General features: G+C 38.5%; 1 protein-coding gene across 3 annotated transcripts in view; it reads left to right on the top strand.

The window, feature by feature from the left end:
- Positions 1-18,106, top strand: part of LOC150079071 (putative ATP-dependent RNA helicase DHX35) — a 427,459-nt gene that overhangs the window by 255,288 nt on the left and 154,065 nt on the right. For all 3 annotated transcript variants that reach the window (XM_090383587.1, XM_090383586.1, XM_090383585.1), the window contains exon 12: positions 8,501-8,555. In XM_090383587.1, coding sequence (XP_090239713.1) covers positions 8,501-8,555 — 55 coding nt within the window. The remainder of the gene's footprint in view (positions 1-8,500; positions 8,556-18,106) is intronic.

The following is an 18,106-nucleotide window of genomic DNA, read 5'->3' as shown; positions in this document are numbered from 1 at the left end:
GCTCCAAATGTTTGTCCAGTTCTGCCTTGAATCTATTTAAGCTATCAACTTCTACAATGACAGATGGAAGTTTGTTCCAGAAATCAACCACCTGCTGGCTAAAGACAAACTTCTGCACATCTTTCCTCAATTTGAATTTATGCCCTCTCAGGTGATTATTCTGAGCAAGAGGAAGAATCCCATCAACATTGAGCAGGCTCAAACCATACACCTCAATCAGATCACCTCGGAGGTGCCTACTCTCCAGACACTGTAATTTGCAAAATCTGTCTTTCTTCGCAAGAGCAACCCTTTATTCTGTTCACTAATCTTGTTTCCCTTCTCTGTACTCGTTCCAACAGCTCTACATCCTTCTTAAAATGAGGCCTCCAGACCTGTATACAGTACTCAAGGTGTGGCCTCAACATTGCCTTATACAAGGGGATAATCACCTCTTTATCCCTGCTAGAAAAATTCCTGTATATCATTGACAAGACACCATGAGCTACTCCTGCAGACCATCTGCACTGCTCAGAAAACTTCATATCTGCCTGCACAATTACCTCCAGGTCCTTTTTATTCTCTACCACTGTCAATGTGGTACCACAGAGTTGATATATTACTCTGGGATTACTGCTTCCCATATGCAGTACTTTACATTTGTCAATGTTAAACTTCATTTGCCACCTCTCAGCCCATCTGCTCAACTTTTCTAGATCCTGTTGCAGCAGTATACTGTCATTAGTAACATTAACCACCATGCCAACCTTCATATCGTTTGCAAACTTGGACATTAAGCCTGATATATCATTTATCAATACAGAAAACAACGATGGACCCAACACTGAACCCTGAGGGACTCCACTAATAACATTAGTCCATGATCAGCAGTGTCCATTGATTACCACTCTGTCTTCTCCCACTCAACCACCCCTTTATCCATAGCAGCAATTTGCCTCCATGCCACACTGCTCCAATTTGTGCAGCAGTCTTCCATGTGCAACAGTATCAAAGGCCTTCCTAAGATCCAAATATATGATATCAAAGTTATTCTTTGCATCTAGTACCTTTATGACTACATCATAGTATCTAATCAAATTAGTCAGACAAGATTTCCCCTTAACACCCATGCTGTGGCCGAGCTACAACTGAAGTCTTTAACCAGTGCCTCCATTAATTTCCCCTGGAACAGAAGTTAAACTAACAGGACTCTAATTACCTGTGTCTCCCTTTGATCCTCCTTTGTGGATTGGGATCACATTTGCACATCTCCAATCTGTGGGTACCTCCCCTGAGTCCAAGGAAGCTCTCATAATTATGGCTAACAGTTTGCCTACTTCCTTGGCTGCCTCCTTTAATATAACTGGATAGATTCCTTCCACCCCAGGTGCCTTTCTTATATTTATCTTCAACAATTTCACCTCCACTTTACTCTCAGTTATTACAAGGTTATCTAGCTTACTGCCAGAGTTAGCATTAGTAGAGGCATATGATGCAAGAAAGCAAGCTTATTCAGCATCAGCCAAAAAAAAAAAAAAAAAAACACACCACTCCCATTTCACCCCTCCGTTCGTTCGAAATACCTGTCCAGTGGAGCCTTAAATTTGTTTACGCTATCAACTTCAACAACAAGTGATGGAAGTCGGTTCCACCAACCAACCATCCGCTGGCCAAAGGCAAATTTCCGCACATCTATCCAACATCCGTCCTTCCTCAATTTGAATTTATGCCCTCTGAGGTGATTATTCTGAGCAAGATGAAGAATCCCATTGGCATTGAGCATGCTCAAACCATTCAAAGCCTTATACACCTCTATCAGATCACCTCGGCGGTGCCTAGTCTCCAGACTCTGTAATTTGCAAAACTTAAGCCTTTCTTCGTAAGAGCAACCCCTTGTTCCATTCACTAATCTTGTTGCCCTTCTCTGTACCTGTTCCAGCAGCTCTACATTCTTCTTGAAATGAGGCCTCCAGACCTGTATACAGTACTCAAGATGTGGCCTAACCATTGCCTTATACAAGGGAATAATCACCTCCTTATCCCTGCTAGAAAAATTCCTGTATATCATTGACAAGACACCATGAGATACTCTTGCAGCTCGTCTGCACTGCTCAGAGAACTTCATATCTGCCTGCACAATTACCCCCAGGTCCTTTTCATTCTCCACCACTGTCAGTGTAGTACCGCAGAGTTGATACGTTGCTCTGCGGTTACTGTTTCCCATATGTAGTACTTTACATTTGTCAATGTTAAACTTCATTTGCCACCTCTCAGCCCATCTGGTCAACCTTTCCAGATCCTGTTGCAGCAGCAGCATAGCGTCAGTAGTGTCCTTAACAACCCTGCCAACCTTTGTATCATCTGCAAACTTGGACATTAAACTTGATATCCCATCATCAATATCATTCATAAACCCTGAGGAACTCCACTAATAACATTAGTCCACGTTGAGCAGTGTCCATTGATTACCACTCTCTGTCTTCTGCCACTCAACCATCCCCTAATCCATAGCAGCAATTTGCCTCCAATGCCACACTGCTCCAATTTGTGCAGCAGTCTTCCATGTGCAACAGTATCAAAAGCCTTTCTAAGATCCAAATATATAATATCAAAGTTATTCCCTGCATCCAGTTCTTTTGTGACTACATCATAGTATCCAGTCAAATTGGTCAGGCAAGACCTGCCCTTAACAAAACCATGCTGCGTCTGAGCTATAACTGAATTCTTGTCTAGATGATCCTGCAGTGCTTCTTTAACCAGTGCCTCCATTAATTTACCTGGAACAGAAGTTAAACTAACAGGTCTATAATTACTTGTGTCAGCCTTTGATCCTCCTTTGTGAATTGGGGTTACATTTGCACATCTCCAGTCTATGGGTACCTCCCCTGAGTCCAAAGAAGCTCTCATAATTATGGCTAGGGGTTTGCTTACTTCCTTTGCTGCCTCCTTTAATATAACTGGATAGATCCCATCCACCCCAGGTGCCTTTTTTATGTTTATCCTCAACAATTTCTCCTCCACTTTCCTCTCAGTTATTACAAAATCATCTAGCTCACTGCCAATGTTTACTTTACCTACGTCATTCTCCTTCCTGAATAACTCCTCATGCGTGAATGTAGATGCAAAATACTCGTTTAGATTGTTAGCCACCTGAGCAGGATCCTCAACTGTTGAACCATCAATATCCAGTGGACCAATCTGATTCATCCCTTTCCTTCTTGAGTTTAAATAGGTAAAGAACTCTTTTCTGTTTTTCTTTGCATCCTTTGCCAAGGATTTTTCGTAGTCTGCCTTTGCCTGCCTAATCTCCTTTGTGACTTGGTTACAGACCAACTTATATCTATCATAGGCTTACATGTCACCCATTAATTTGTATGTATTCCATGCATTTTTCTTCTCTGCCACATGTCTCATTAGTTCATCTGACAACCATTTAGGCCTAAATCTTGAACAATATTTCTTAGTTGGTATGTAAAGCCTAGTAGCTTCCAAGATTAGTTCCTTGAATGCTTCCCATTTTGAGTTTGTTGTTGGTAACATCATCAGTTGGTCCCACTGTATAGAATTTAAATACTGTCTCAGACCATCATAGTCGCCTTTACGTAAACAAAAACCCTTCCCTTTACCTCTGATGGTAGTTACCTCCTTGAGTAAATCCCACTTCAACACACTGTGATTACTGCCACCTAGTGGTTCCATTTATCTGCAGATTCTTAATGCATGAAGAATCACTACTTATAATCAGATCAAGAGTATTGCTCCCTCTTTTTGCCGCACGAACATGCTGATGTAGAAAACAATCATCCAATAAATCCACAAAAGCCTTGCTAGTGTGTGAGTGACCAACCCACAAATTCCAGTCAATATCTGGGAAATTAAAATCCCCCATTATAAGACTCTCTGATTTACTGGCCCACTCTATTTCCCTGTACAATATCTTATTATACTCATCAGAGTCATTAGGCCTATAGCAGACTCCTACTCTCAATTTTTATTTCCCTATGCTTATGTCACACCAAACTGACTTGACACTGCCCTGTCCATCGATGTCGACTGGCTTCACTTCCTTGGATTTTATGTGTTTCTTAACTAATCGCATAACCCCTCCTCCCCTCCTGTCCTGTCTATCCTTTCTATACACATTGTATTCCCCAAATTCCAGTTCCGCATTCCTTATATCTGTGTGACACCACATCTCTGATATCCCAACAATATCTGCCTTTGATGTTTTGAGCAATACCTCAAATTCATCAAATTTATTTACCAAACTCCTAGCATTGGTGTACATGCAGGTATACATGCACCTGTTTCTATTCCTAGCTACCCTAACACAACCCATGTGTTTACTTGTACCGCAATGACTCCCAGCAGTCTCTGAAATATCCTGCATCTTGTTTTTCAGGCTTCTGCTCATTTCAATAGAAGCAGTGCAAGAATCACTTCCACCTCTGCCAGTGGCTACTGTTAATTTATTAGTCGTTGTATCCCCCCCAACTAGCAGTTTTTCGACCCTCCTAACATTGCCTCGACAGCATCAGCAAAAATTCTTGCACCCTTTCTATTTAAGTGTATCCCATCCCTGTAGAAGCAATCTCTCCTGTTAACAAGTACAGTCCAGGCTGAAAAAAATTCTACCCCTTGAGCCTTGCACAATCCCTCCAGGGCCGAATCGATCGACAAGGCTCTCATCATATACTCCCTCCTATCGTGTCTGGGCAGAATTGCAGACACTTTCAAATTCAACCCTAATTCACTGCTTTTTTTTCAACAGTGACCTGTACTTGCTAAGTAATTCCGCCGGTCTCCTACTCTTAATATCATTAGTGCCAACGTGTACAACTATATCACCTTTTGTGCCCTTAAAAGATGATATCCGCTCTACAACGTAATCAACCTTTGCCCCTGGCAGACATACCCTGGTCCTATTCCACCTATCCTTTTTACAAAGCATGTTCCCCGTTTCCCTGACAATAGAGTCACCAACAACTACTAGTTCCTGTGGGACCAGTGCATTCTGCCTAGGGGGCTGCCTCTGTGTTGCCTGATGACCAAGTGCAAGCTCTGGCGTTGATGTGGGCAGCTGAGAGCTTGAGTTGAATTAACCTCTGGCATTCCCCTCCCCGAATAACTCCTCATGTGTGAATGTAGATGCAAAATATTCATTTAGTTTGTTAGCTACCTGAGCAGGATCATCAACAGTTGAACCATCGATATTAAGTGGACCAATCTGATTCATCCCGTTCCTTCTAGAGTTTACATAAGTAAAGAATTCTTTGCTGTTTTTCTTTGCATCCTTTGCCAAAGATTTCTCGTAATCTGCCTTCGCCTGCCTAACCTCCTTTGTAACTTGGTTACAGACCAGCTTATATCTATCATAGGTTTCTGTGTCACATGTTAATTTATGTATCCCATGTATTTTTCTTCCATGTCATATGTCTAATTAGTTCATCTGACATCCATTTAGGCCTAAATATTGAACAATATTTCTTTGTTGGTATGAAAAGACTAGTAGCTTCGAAGATTAATTTTTTGAATGCTTCCCATTTTGAATTTGCTGTTGGTATCATCATCAGTTGGTCTCACAGTATAGAATTAAATACAGTAAACCCCCGCTATTCGCGGTCGCTGATTTAATATAAAATGAAACCTAAAAAAATTTGAATTTTAAAGCGCCGTGATCATTTTCCGCCATAAAAAAACATGGGCGTGGCTAAAATTACCTTTCCTGGTCAAAACAGCGTTCAGTGGGTGGGGGGAGAGAGGTGACAAAATTGCGAGCGTGGATGTTTCTCGCTAATCCTTGTTCTGTATGTGTTATGCGCTTGTCATGGAAGGTTTCGTCGTTTGCTTTTAATTTATATGCTTATAAATTGAATAAATTTATCAATTTATAAATTGATATGCTTACAAAAGTGATAAATCTACCGTTCTGCAGTGTTAAACAGACTTTTACGAGTGTGTTAATGGATGAAAATGACTTTATTGTGGACAAGTTCTTCCTAACCCGTACATAACCCGTATGGCTATGAATAACGAGGAAAATGTGAAAAGGTCAAAGGTGATGACATTAGCGAATAAAATTCAGTTATTAGATAGAATTTTCTAATGGTGAAAGTGGCTCCTCAGTGGCAAAACATTATAAAATCAGTGAGTCAATGGTACGATCAATCAAGAATCGGAAGAAAAAATCCGCCGTACTATCCGTGAAAACGCGCTAATTGCTTCAAAAATTTGCTCTGTAAATCGTGATGTTAAATTAGAATAATCTTTAAATATGTGGATAGAAGATCGAACTCAAAATAAAATTCCGTTAAGTTCACTCATCATTCGTGAAAAGGCAAAACTCCTTTATCAACACTTTAGTGTAACTGGCGGGATAAGTTTTTTAGCTATAGCAAAGGCGCTGGATTGAAAGATGTGTTTGAAATTTCTAATAAATATTACATTTAATATTAAATTGTTTCTTATTTTCATTTCGATGCCATATGCTTGCATTTCACTATGTGCTGTCTATGTACATAGTCATATTATGAAGGTACATATAATACATACATAGAAAAAATTTTAGAATAGTTTTTCTTATATATTTCATACTTTGGAACGGAACCCCTTTATTACTATGGGAGCCATAACTCAGTATTCGCATTTTCTGTATTCTCGGCATTTCTCAGGATCGTAACCCCTGCTATTCACGGGGGTTTACTGTACTGTCTCAGACCACCGTAGTCACCTTTACAAAAGCGAAAACTCTTCCCTTTACCCTTGATGGTAGTTACCTCTTTGAGTAAATCCCACTTCAGCACACTGTGATCACTGTCACCTAGTGGTTCCTTTATCTGCAGATTCTTGATCCATGAAGAATCACTGCTGATAATCAAATCAAGAGTATTACTCCCTCTAGTTGCCTCCCGAATATGCTGCTGCTGTAGAAAATAATCATCCAATAAATCCACAAAAGCCTTGCTAGTGTGTGAGTGACCAACCCACAAATTCCAATCAATCTCTGGGAAATTAAAATTCCCCATTATAACACACTCTGATTTACTGGCCCACTCTATTTCTCTGCACAATTGCTCATTATACTCATCAGTATATCTCTGATACTCATCAGTATATTTATCAATGTATCAATGTATTTATGAATCATTATACTCATCAATATATTTATCAATGATATTGATGAAGGTATATCAGGCTTAGTGTTGAAGTTTTCAGATGATACAAAGGTTGGCAGGGTTGTTAATGACAGTAATGGCAGTGTGCTACTGCAACAGGATCTAGAAAATTTGGGCAGATGTGTTGAGAAGTGGCAACTGAAGTTTAACATTGACAAATGCAAAGTACCGCATATGCGTAGAAGTAATTCCAGAGAAACATACCAACTTTTTTTTTTTTTTTTTTGTTAGTTGTTGGCGCATCAGCTTCTGTGGCCATAATGCACCTCCCAAGGTTTTTGCACTACTCTGATCCAAGCCCAAGGCGGTATTCGAACCTGCGACCTTTGAGTTGCCAGGCAGGCACTTTACCCACCCAGCTAGCCCGGTCGGCAGAAACATACCAACTGTGTGGTACTACAATTAAGGTGGTAGAAAATGAAAAAGACCTGGGAGTAATTGTACAGTGAGATATGAAGTTTTCTGAGCAATGCACACAAGCTGCCAGGGCAGGTCATGGGGTTTTGTCCATGATATACAGGAATTTTGCTAGCAGGGAAAAGGAGGTGATTGTCCCTCTGTATAAGGCAATGGTCAGGCCATGCCTTGAGTACTGTTTACAGGTCTGGAAGCATCATTTTAGGAAGGATGTAGATTTGCTTGAGTGTGTACAAAGAAGGGCAACAAGATTGGTGAGGGGAATGAAGGGATCCTCTTACCAAGAGTGGCTTAAGTTCTGCAAATTGCAGTGGCTGGAGACTAGGCACCTGCGAGATGATCTGATTGAGGTGTATAAGGCCTTGAATGAGTTGAGCACGCTGAATTCTGATGGGATTCCTCCACTTGTTCAGATTACGAACCCAAGGGGTCATAAATTCAAATTGAGGAAAGACAGATGTAGAGTAGATGTGCAGAAATTTTGTCTTTAGTCAGTGGGTGGTTAATTGCTGGAACAAACTCCCATCTGTTGTTGTGGAAGTTGATAGGTTAAATGAATTTAAGGAGGAACTGGATAAACCTTTAGAGGGAATTGTTTTGTAAATTTTTTTTTTTGGCTGATGCTGCATACGCTCATACACTTGCTTTCTTGCGTCACATGGCACTTCTACTACTAACACTACTAATACTTTTCAGAGTTTAGAATTGTTCTCTATGTGTGTGGGTATTAATAAAGTGCTGTTAAACTTTATTAATTAAGATACAAATTGTTCATTTTTCCAGTTTGAATTGCTTTCTCAAAAAAAAAAAAAAAAATTCTTTGAATTTCTTTGAAGGTAAATCCTTCACTCATTTAATTAGATTTTGATGTTGCTTTATTGGAAGGTAGTCTGTATACTTGTGATAGATAAGTGTTATTTATTTAATAGATACCACCCTCTAAGAATGTGATCAGTGCATTGGAATTACTCTATGCTCTAAAAGGTAAGTCTAGATTTTTTTTTTTTTTTTTTAAATGTTATTAGTGGAAAAAAATGTTATGGAAGAATCTGTGTTGCAAAATGATAGTTGGCAACATTCTGACTAAAGTTCAAAAGTGGAGAACCAAATGAGCATGAGGGTTCAGATTATTTCTCTTTCAAGGAAGGTGGAATATCACTATTATTGCTTATTACCAGAAAGGAGAGCCCTCTATTATACTTATACCCTTGTGTTGAGATAGATGTTTTCTTACAGAAATAGAGGTTGGCTAGTCATAAAGTGCCAAAGACTTTATGACCGGCCTCTAGCAAACATATGCTCCCATTTGAGACACATATTTTCAGAAAATGTAGTTTGTTGCTTACGGACAACACAATTTAGAGTGTAGTGCTGTAAACAAAAAATGTGGAATGGCTTAATTATATAAATTAAGCCACTATGTACATGCACACATACCACTTACCTGAATGTAGTACCACACAGTTGGTATGTTAATCTGCGATTACTGCTGATACATGTCTATATGCAGTACCTTACATTTGTCAATGTTAAATCTTCAACTGCCATTTTTTAGCTCATTTGCCTAATTTTTCTAGACCATATTGTAGTAGGATACCTTGATTACTGACATTACTGCCCAGTCAACCTCTGTATCATTGCAAACTTAGACACTAAGCCTGACATAACTTCATCAATATCATTAATAAATATAGAAAACAATCAGGGATCCAGCACAACTCCTGAGGACTCAACTATCCTTTAATCCATAGCAGTAATATGCCGCTAATGCCATGCTGCTCTAAATTTGTACGGCAGACTTTTATGTGGAACAGTTTCAAACATTTCAAAATCTGAGCATATGAAATCAATATTATTTTTTGCATCCAGTTCCTTTGTTACTTTAGCATAGTATCAAATCAAATTGGTTAGATAAGCAAGTCCCTTAACACATCCATACTGTGACTGAAGTTTAACTGCACTCTTGTCAAGATGATTCTGCTTTGCCTCTTTAGTTAGTGACTCCACATCCTATTTTCCCTGGAATAGAAATCAAGTTAACAGGTCTGTCATCACTTAGGTCACCCTTTGATTCCCCTCACAAGGGGGAGGGAAATAAAGAGTGACATAAGTGACATTAACATATGTCACTCTTTGATCACTCCAGTCCATAGGAACCTTACATGAACCAAAAGATGCATAATTATGATCACAGTTTTTCTCAGCTTCTTTTGCCACCTTCCTTAATATAACTGGATAGATCCCATTCAGTGCAATGGGGTTATCAGAGGTCTGTAGACCAGTTCCAGGGGGTCCTCAAAATGGTGGTCAACTGTGTGTGTGTGTGTGTGTGTGTGTGTGTGTGTGTGTGTGTGTGTGTGTGTGTGTGTGTGTGTGTGTGTACACAAATGTATATTATCAGTGTATTGGGTAGTGGTGCTGACCTGTCAAGTGTAACCATGGAAAAAATTGACAATGCCTGAAAGGTAAAAGCAGATTACCTGAAATTAAGATTAACATAAAAATAATAATAGCAACGATGGTACCTAAAGCAGTGGGTCCCAGGCCTTTTAACTACTTCATCATGGGGTTGCCAGCCAAAACTGTAGGAGCCACCACAATAAGCAGGGTCTCTGTTTGTTATGATGCATACGTATGAAACATATACATCATAGCCGACCCGACAGAGACCAAAAGGAAGGAATAAAATTCAAGCATAAATAAAAATAAATAAAGTAGAATTAAAAAGCTAAAATAATGCCAATTAAATCCTATTAAAGGAAAAATGAATGAAAGTTTGAATTCAAAAGGAAGGCAAAATTCAGTATGAAATTTAAACAAAATAACTTAAGATAAAAGAATAAAGTTAGGTTTATGATAACTTACTGTGTGCTTAGACAGAATTGGTGAAATTAGCTGATAGTTCTCTGTACAGTATATTTATATCAGTTGAAGTAACCCCGAGTGGGGGGGGGGAAAGGTGTGAAATCATCAAAGTGAACCGTACCTGTGTGATGGGGAAGTAAGCAATTAAACAAATGAGGCAAAGTGCCAGCAAAGGGAGAATCAATGACTAACAAAATAGAAAAGGCACTAAACTTTGTTTAAGAAGAAAAAAGGAGTGATAGCAGAGGAATAGCATCTCTATATTGCTTTTGGCCAGCCTAATTGTGCACAAGAAATAAATTGTAGTTATTAAGGACAATAGAAAGCAATTGGAAGAAGGGGAATATAGTTGTTCTCGGGCTGTCCGGGGTTGCAAGACCTGTACCATAATCAGTAACCCAATTTAATAATTTAATACTTTTTATTGACTGTTTAGTCGTTCAGTAATGTTATTATATCCTATTATTTTTATTAATATTATATATGTATGTATGCATATACATATGTTATATGTAGGGCTCTGCAAACTTTTTTTGATTTTTGAAAGGTCCGTAGATCCCAGTAGTTTGAGAACCACTACCCTAAAGAATTCCTTGAGTGTGAATGTAGATTCAAAATACTTATTCAGTTTTTCAGCAACCTGAGCAGGGTCTTCAACAGTTAAACCATTGATCAATATGACTCATCCCTTTCCTTCTAGTGTTATTTACATAAGTAAAGAAGTCTTTGCATCATTTGCCAAAGACTTTTCATAATCTGCATTATTCTGCCTAATCTCCTTTTTGATTTGATTGTAGAGTAGTTTATATCCTCTATAGCCACAGTCGCCAACCTTTCGGACCTCACGGACCACTAAACTCAAAATTTTGAATCCTGTGAGCCATTACCATGATTTTTTTCCATAAAAGTAACATTCTAAATATGAAATGGTACTTACACTCGTTTTTGCACTCCAAGTTATTTGCAAAAAATTGGATATCATTAATGTTAATATAATTAATAATATAATGGCCTTATAATGATAAAAAAAGTATAATAAATAAACGCAGATATGTTCATTATGAAAAATGCAAAAAAACATTTTAAATTTCATTTTATTAAAAAAAGAATTAACAGAAACAATTAATATTAACAATTATCAAATATCAAGTGCACCTCGACATAGAGGTGTATAAAGGATTAATTATAGCAAAATAATCGGTGTGACATTTGTTGCTGTTTGTTTGAAATAAGCTGTTGGATTCTTGGCTCCAATGACGTTACTGCAACACGGAGAGCCGTTTGTATTTCTGGCGCCGACAGCGGTACTTGTTTTTAATTGCCGTAACTGATGAAAATGTCTTTTCACATATATATGTAGTTGCGAATGGAATTAAAATTTTGATGGCCTTTTCATTGAGCACTTGGTACCCACTTTTTACGGAAAGCCAAAAATGAGATCTTGTTAGGGACAAGTGGAATTTACCTTTGAGACTGTCGTCGGATGATAGATCGATTAGGCTTTCTTTTTCTTTCATGTTCAAATTACTATCCTTGATTTTCACCGAAAATGGATCAATTATCCATATATTTCCGTGTCTGGGGTCCTCTTCCTTTCGGTAATAACGACAAAAAGAGTCAGTGAGCGACTGTAAGTGCAATCGAACAAGTGTTATTACCTGTCGGTTGACATCCTCCTGTTTCATATAATTGTCAAAATTTGGGAACATTTGCAGATTTTCTTCAGCCAACCGCATTTGCCACAGCAATATCTTCCTTTGAAATGCATCCATTTTGCCTCACAGTGTGAACATGTCCGTAAGCTGTCCTTGCAAGGACGTGTTCAGCTCGTTTAACAGAGAAAAAATATCTGCCAGGTATGCAAGCTTGGCTAGCCAATCATTGTCGGACAAGAGTTCATGGAACCCCAAATTATTTTGCTGCTGGAAGAATAACGTGACTTCTTGGTGCAGGTCGAACAATCGGGTTAGTACTTTGTCCCTCGACAGCCATTTCACCTCAGCGTAAAGAAGAACATGAGTATACTGAGAGCCCATTTCTTCACAGAGTGCCTCAAATATTCGAGAATTGAGTGCTTTGTGGCGAATTTCGTTTACAATTTTAATTACATCAGAGAGTACTTCGTGCAGTTCTGGAGATAATCTTTTCACCACAGGTTGCTCACGATGTATAATACAATAAGTAAACAAGATGTCTGGGTGTCCGTCTTTCACTTTTGCAACAACTCCTGAACAACGTCAAATCATGCATGCGGCACCGTCTGTGCCTATCCCAACACATTTCTTCCATTCAATACTGTGTTTCAGGAAATAACCATTAAGTGCATTGAAAATTTCAGAGCCTGTTGTTCTACCCGACAAGATTAACGAAGAGAGGAGTTCTTCCTTTAATTCTCCTTGGCAATCAAACCTCACAAAACAAAGAAGAACTACCTTGTTAGTTATGTCTGTTGATTCGTCAAGTTGAATTGAATAAAACGTAGAATTTTCCACAAGTGCAATCACTTGATTTTCAATATCTTCGGCCATGTCTTCAATTCTGCGTTTCACAGTGTTAGCGGACATGGGAATTCCTTTCAGTTTCTGGACAGCCTGTTTCCCCAAAACCTCTTCACAGGCTTGTAACAAGTGAGGCTTAATTAATTCTTCTCCAATTGTATACGGCTTTTTACATCTCGTGATTTGAAGTGCTATCAAATAAGATTTTACTAAGGACTTATCTTCAACAATCATTGTTTCTAATGAACGTTTTTGCTTTTGTAAATTTTCACGCATCCTTTGGAAGTATTCATCTGGCTTTTTAGCTAAATCTGGGCAGTTTTGACTGCAAGTGCCTGCCGAGTTTCGAAGGTTTCACGGCATCATTGGATAAACGCTCAGAACACATAATACAAAGCGGCCATGGATCCAGTTCACTTCCAGGTTCTTGAATAAATCCAAACTTCAAGTAGTCCGCATCATATTTTCTTGAAACTTTGAACTTTTTCCAGTTCTAATGTCCTTCCTGATGATGCCTTGCGGTGGCTGCTTAGGCGCTGATTCATTAATCAACTCATGACAACGCGATGTATTACCCAAGAAGCGCAAAATGCTTGCTTGTTTTTTCTCACTAATTGGGGTTATTTTATTTGAATCTAAAACCAAACAAAAAATAAGATAGTTATCAAACTCAAGCTCTTTGATGCCATTAAATATCACACTGTGCACAGTTAAAATAAAAATATCACTGGTCACTTACCTAAGAATTGCGAACTGCACCGTGCCCAGGCTAGGCCATTGATAAGAAATAGAAATAGCTTTCTATATTTTTTTACAATAAAAGCATCGCTAATACCAGATATTGCACTGGGCCTTTTATAAACATGCAACGTAATAAGGCAAAAATTGCAAAAAAGTAGAATCAGAATATAATGAAACATTTTAATAAACACGAAAATTGCAAATATATTCAGATTACTCTGCAGACCACCAAACTTCTCTCACGGACCACTGCTCTATAGGCTTCTGCATCTCCTGAAAATTTATTAGTATTCCATGCATTTTTCTTCTCTGCCATGAGTTTCATTAGTTCATTTGACATCCATTTAGGCCTAAACCTTGAACAGTACAGTAAACCCCCGCTATTCGCAGGGGTTACGTTCCTGAGAAATGCCGCGAATACCGAAAACGCGAATACTGAGTTATGGCTCCCATAGTAATAAAGGTGTTCCATTCCAAAGTATGAAATATATAAGAAAAACTAGTCTAAAATTTTGTCTATGTATTAACCCCGGGGGCTCACATCTGGTGAGTATGGGCTTGGCACACCCAGGGTCCCGAGCTGGATATCATCATTCTTCTCTTTCTTGGTGAATCCTTTCTACTTTTGACTCTCTCTCTCTCTCTCTCAGGGTAACTCAGGAATTTTTTTTTTTTTTTTTCCTGGTGCAGCATAAGCCTCAGGCTTCCTTGCACCATATGGCTATTAATAATAATAATAATAATAATAATAATAATAATAATATGTATGTATATATGTACCTTCATAATATGACCATTAGAAATGCAAGCATAAGGCATCGAAATGAAAATAAGAAACAATTTAATATTAAATGTAATATTTATTAGAAATTTCAAACAAATCTTTCAAACCAGCGCTTTTGCTAGCTAAAAAACTTATTCTGCCAGTGCTATCACCAGTTTCGTTAAAGTATTGATAAAGGAGTTTTGCCTTTTCATGAATGATGAGTGAACTTAACGGAATTTTATTTTGAGTTCGGTCTTCTATCCACAGATTTAAAGCCTTTTCCATTTTTTCTAATTTAACATCACAAGTTACAGAGCAAATTTTTGAAGCAATTAGCGTGTTTTCACGGATACTACGGCGGATTTTTTGACTGATTGTACCGTTGACTCATTGATTTTATAATGTTTTGCCACTGAGGAGACACTTTCACCATTAGAAATTTTGTCTAATAATTCAATTTTATTCACTAATGTCATCACCTTCTTTGATCTTTTCACATTTCCCTTGTTATTCGTAGCCATATTTTTGTACGGGTTAGAAAGAACTTGTTCACAATAAAGTCACTTTCTTCCGTTAACACACAAGAAAAAGCCTGTTTTCACTGTGAAACGGTAGATTTATCACTTTTGTAAGCATATCGATTTATAAATTGATAAATTTGTTCAAATTATAAGAATATAAATTAAAAGCAAACGACAAAACCTTCCATGACAAGCGCATAGCACATACTAAACAAGGATTAGCGAGAAACATCCATGCTCGCGATTTTGTCACCCCCCCCCACCAACTGAGCGCTGTTTTGACTGGGAAAGATAATTTTAGCCCCATCCATGTTTTTTTATGGTGGAAAATGTTCACGGCGCTTTAAAATTCACATTTTTTTAGGTTTTATTTTATATTAAATCAGTGACGCGAATACAGATACCGCGAATAGCGGGGGCTTACTGTATTTCTTAGTTGGTACAAAAAGCCTAGTCGCTTCTATGATTGCATCTCTGAATGCTTCCCATTTAGAATTTATTGTTGGTACCTTCATCAGTTGGTTGTTTCACTGCAGATACTGAGTCACCTTTATGAAATCAAAAGACTTTCCCATGACAGTTGTTACATCTTTAAGTGAATCCTACTAAGTATACTGTGATCACTGTCACCTAGTGGTTCCTTTATCTGCAAATTCTTAATGCATGAATAATCACTGCTGATAATCAGATCAAGTGTATTTCTTTCTCTTCTTCCCTTTTTATCATGCCTCTATAGAAAACAGGCATCCAGAAAATCTGTGAAAGTTTTACCGGTTGTGACCAGTCCAAATGTTTCAGCCATTATCTGGAAAGTTAAAATCCCCATTATAGGACATTCTGATTTACTGGCCCACTATGTCTTTGTATAGTTACTTGTTTTATTCATCACAATCCTTAGGTGTATAACACACTCCTCTTCCTCCTCTTGTTTCCATTTTCCGAGTGCTTATGTCACATTAAACCGACTCATCATTGCACTGCATGAATTCTTAACTTAGGTTTATTAACTTTAGGAGCCATAGTGAGGAGTTTTTAATTTAAAATAAATGTAAAACAGCAGTATAACCTGTGATGTCAGTACAGAATTCACTCTGAAAATGGCTAACATAAACAAATACAGTAATCACATGACTTGCCATTTTATTTGTTCGGCACTGAAAGACATCTGCACTGCATGTATACATCCAATCTCAATGTGCCATTATTTGGGGTGCCGTTACTTCAACAGTCTACTGTATATGATATCAAAATTATTTTTTGCATCCAGTTCCTTGGTCAGTGTATTATAGTAACCTATCAGATTGGCTAGATAAGACTGCCCCTTATCAAATCCATCAGATTGCAATTATACTGCTGTGACTGCAGTATAATTGCATTCCTGTTCAGATGGTACTGCATTAATTCTTTAACCAGTTACTCCATTATTTTCCCTGGAACAGATGTTGAGCTGACAGCTCTGTAATTACTCATGTCACCTTTTTGATCCCCCTTTATGAATTAGGGATAGATTTGCACACCTAGTCCATAGGGACCTCGGTATTCTGAAATACCAAAGTAGAGGAAAATGTAGAACACGATGAGGATATTGGATACATATGCGCTGCCTCCCAAGGAAGTCCATCCATTGTGCCAGTAAAAAAAAAAAAAGTAAAGTGCAGCCATTATCAACCCACTGCAAGATGGAAGCCTCCTCAACAATTCATGGTGAGGGAAACGGACCATAATCTGCCACGCTGGTCCAGTGCGGGTTGGCAGATTGACCGTATTCAGTCAGGGGCTTGAACCCCGGTCTATTCAAAGAGCGTGTGCTACTGCACTCCCACTCCTGACCACTCGGCTACGGAGGCTAGTATTGAACTGCAAATTTCACCTGCAACTGTCCATAAAGTTCTGTGTAATGATTATAGCTCTCTCCATATAAGCTTCAGGTGGTTCAGCAGATAATATTTGATGATCATATCAAAAGGAAAAATTATACAATGCATATGCTGAACAGTAGTCTGAACCACAACCCATAGTACCTGAACTGGGTCATGTTCTCTGATGAAACATTCCACACAAGGGTGAATTTTCACATCTGCAGTATGGAGAATCCACATCTCACCTTTGAGGTTGAAAGAGACTGTCCAAAAATTAACAAAATTTTTGCAGCCCCTTTGAGGTTGAAAGAGACTGTCCAAAAATTAACAAAATTTTTGCAGCCCCATTCTTAACAGAATTGTCAGGCCTTTCTTCTTTGCAGAAAAATCTGTGATAGGTCATGCATCAGCTGTTTGTGGCACCTTAATTAGAGGATGGCCAACCTACTCTCATATTCCAGCAGGATGGGGCTTCTCCTCTTTGGTTGCATGATTGCCACTCTTTCCTTGATCCCTGGGTGCCAGACTGCTGGATGGATAGAGACAAATCAAATCCTTGGCCACTGAAATCACTCTGTCTTACTCTGCTTGTTCTTTTGGGCTGAAAGAGCACTCACATCACATCAGCAGTGGCCTTTGTATCACCTGATATGTTAGACTGTGTGAATGCCAGATCTTCAGCTTCTTGTGTGTTGTCATCGAAAGTTCCAAAGTTAATGTGGGGATTTTAAAAAATTTTGATTTTTCCAAAAAAAATCTCTTGCTTACAGTTACCAGATCTCCAACTTTTTGGAATTCAAAATATGGTGGCTATGTGTGTAGAATGATGACTCCATATATGAAAGGGTCATTACTGTATCATTACCTTCACATTACTGTACCCCAAGTGATTTGTAATGACTAGGTGCTGACCGGGCTAGCCGGGTGGGTAAAGTGCCTTCCTGACAACCCACAGGTCGCAGGCTTGAATCCCGCCTCGGTCTTGGATCAGAGTAGAAAATGCAAAAACCTTGGGAAGTGCAATATGGCTACAGAAGCCGATGTGCCAACAACTAACAAAAAAAAAAAAAAAAAAAGACTGAGCTATCCATAACTGATTTAATGTGTGACAGGAGTACTCACTATTCACAAAAATAAATAAATAAATTTTATCTTTTATACTCTGGGATGACCACATAAGGTCAGAGAAGTTCACAAGATACAAAGAATACAAGAATATTTCTGTATTTAGTATTTCTGCAGGCTTGAACCCCAGTCACTCCAAGCATGTGTACTTCTGTACCCT

The sequence above is a fragment of the Mastigoproctus giganteus genome, chromosome 10, assembly GCF_048544385.1.
Source record: "Mastigoproctus giganteus isolate SK-2022 chromosome 10, ASM4854438v1, whole genome shotgun sequence".
Classification (NCBI taxonomy): Eukaryota; Metazoa; Arthropoda; class Arachnida; order Uropygi; family Thelyphonidae; genus Mastigoproctus; species Mastigoproctus giganteus.
This window is presented reverse-complemented; position numbering and strand designations above follow the sequence as displayed.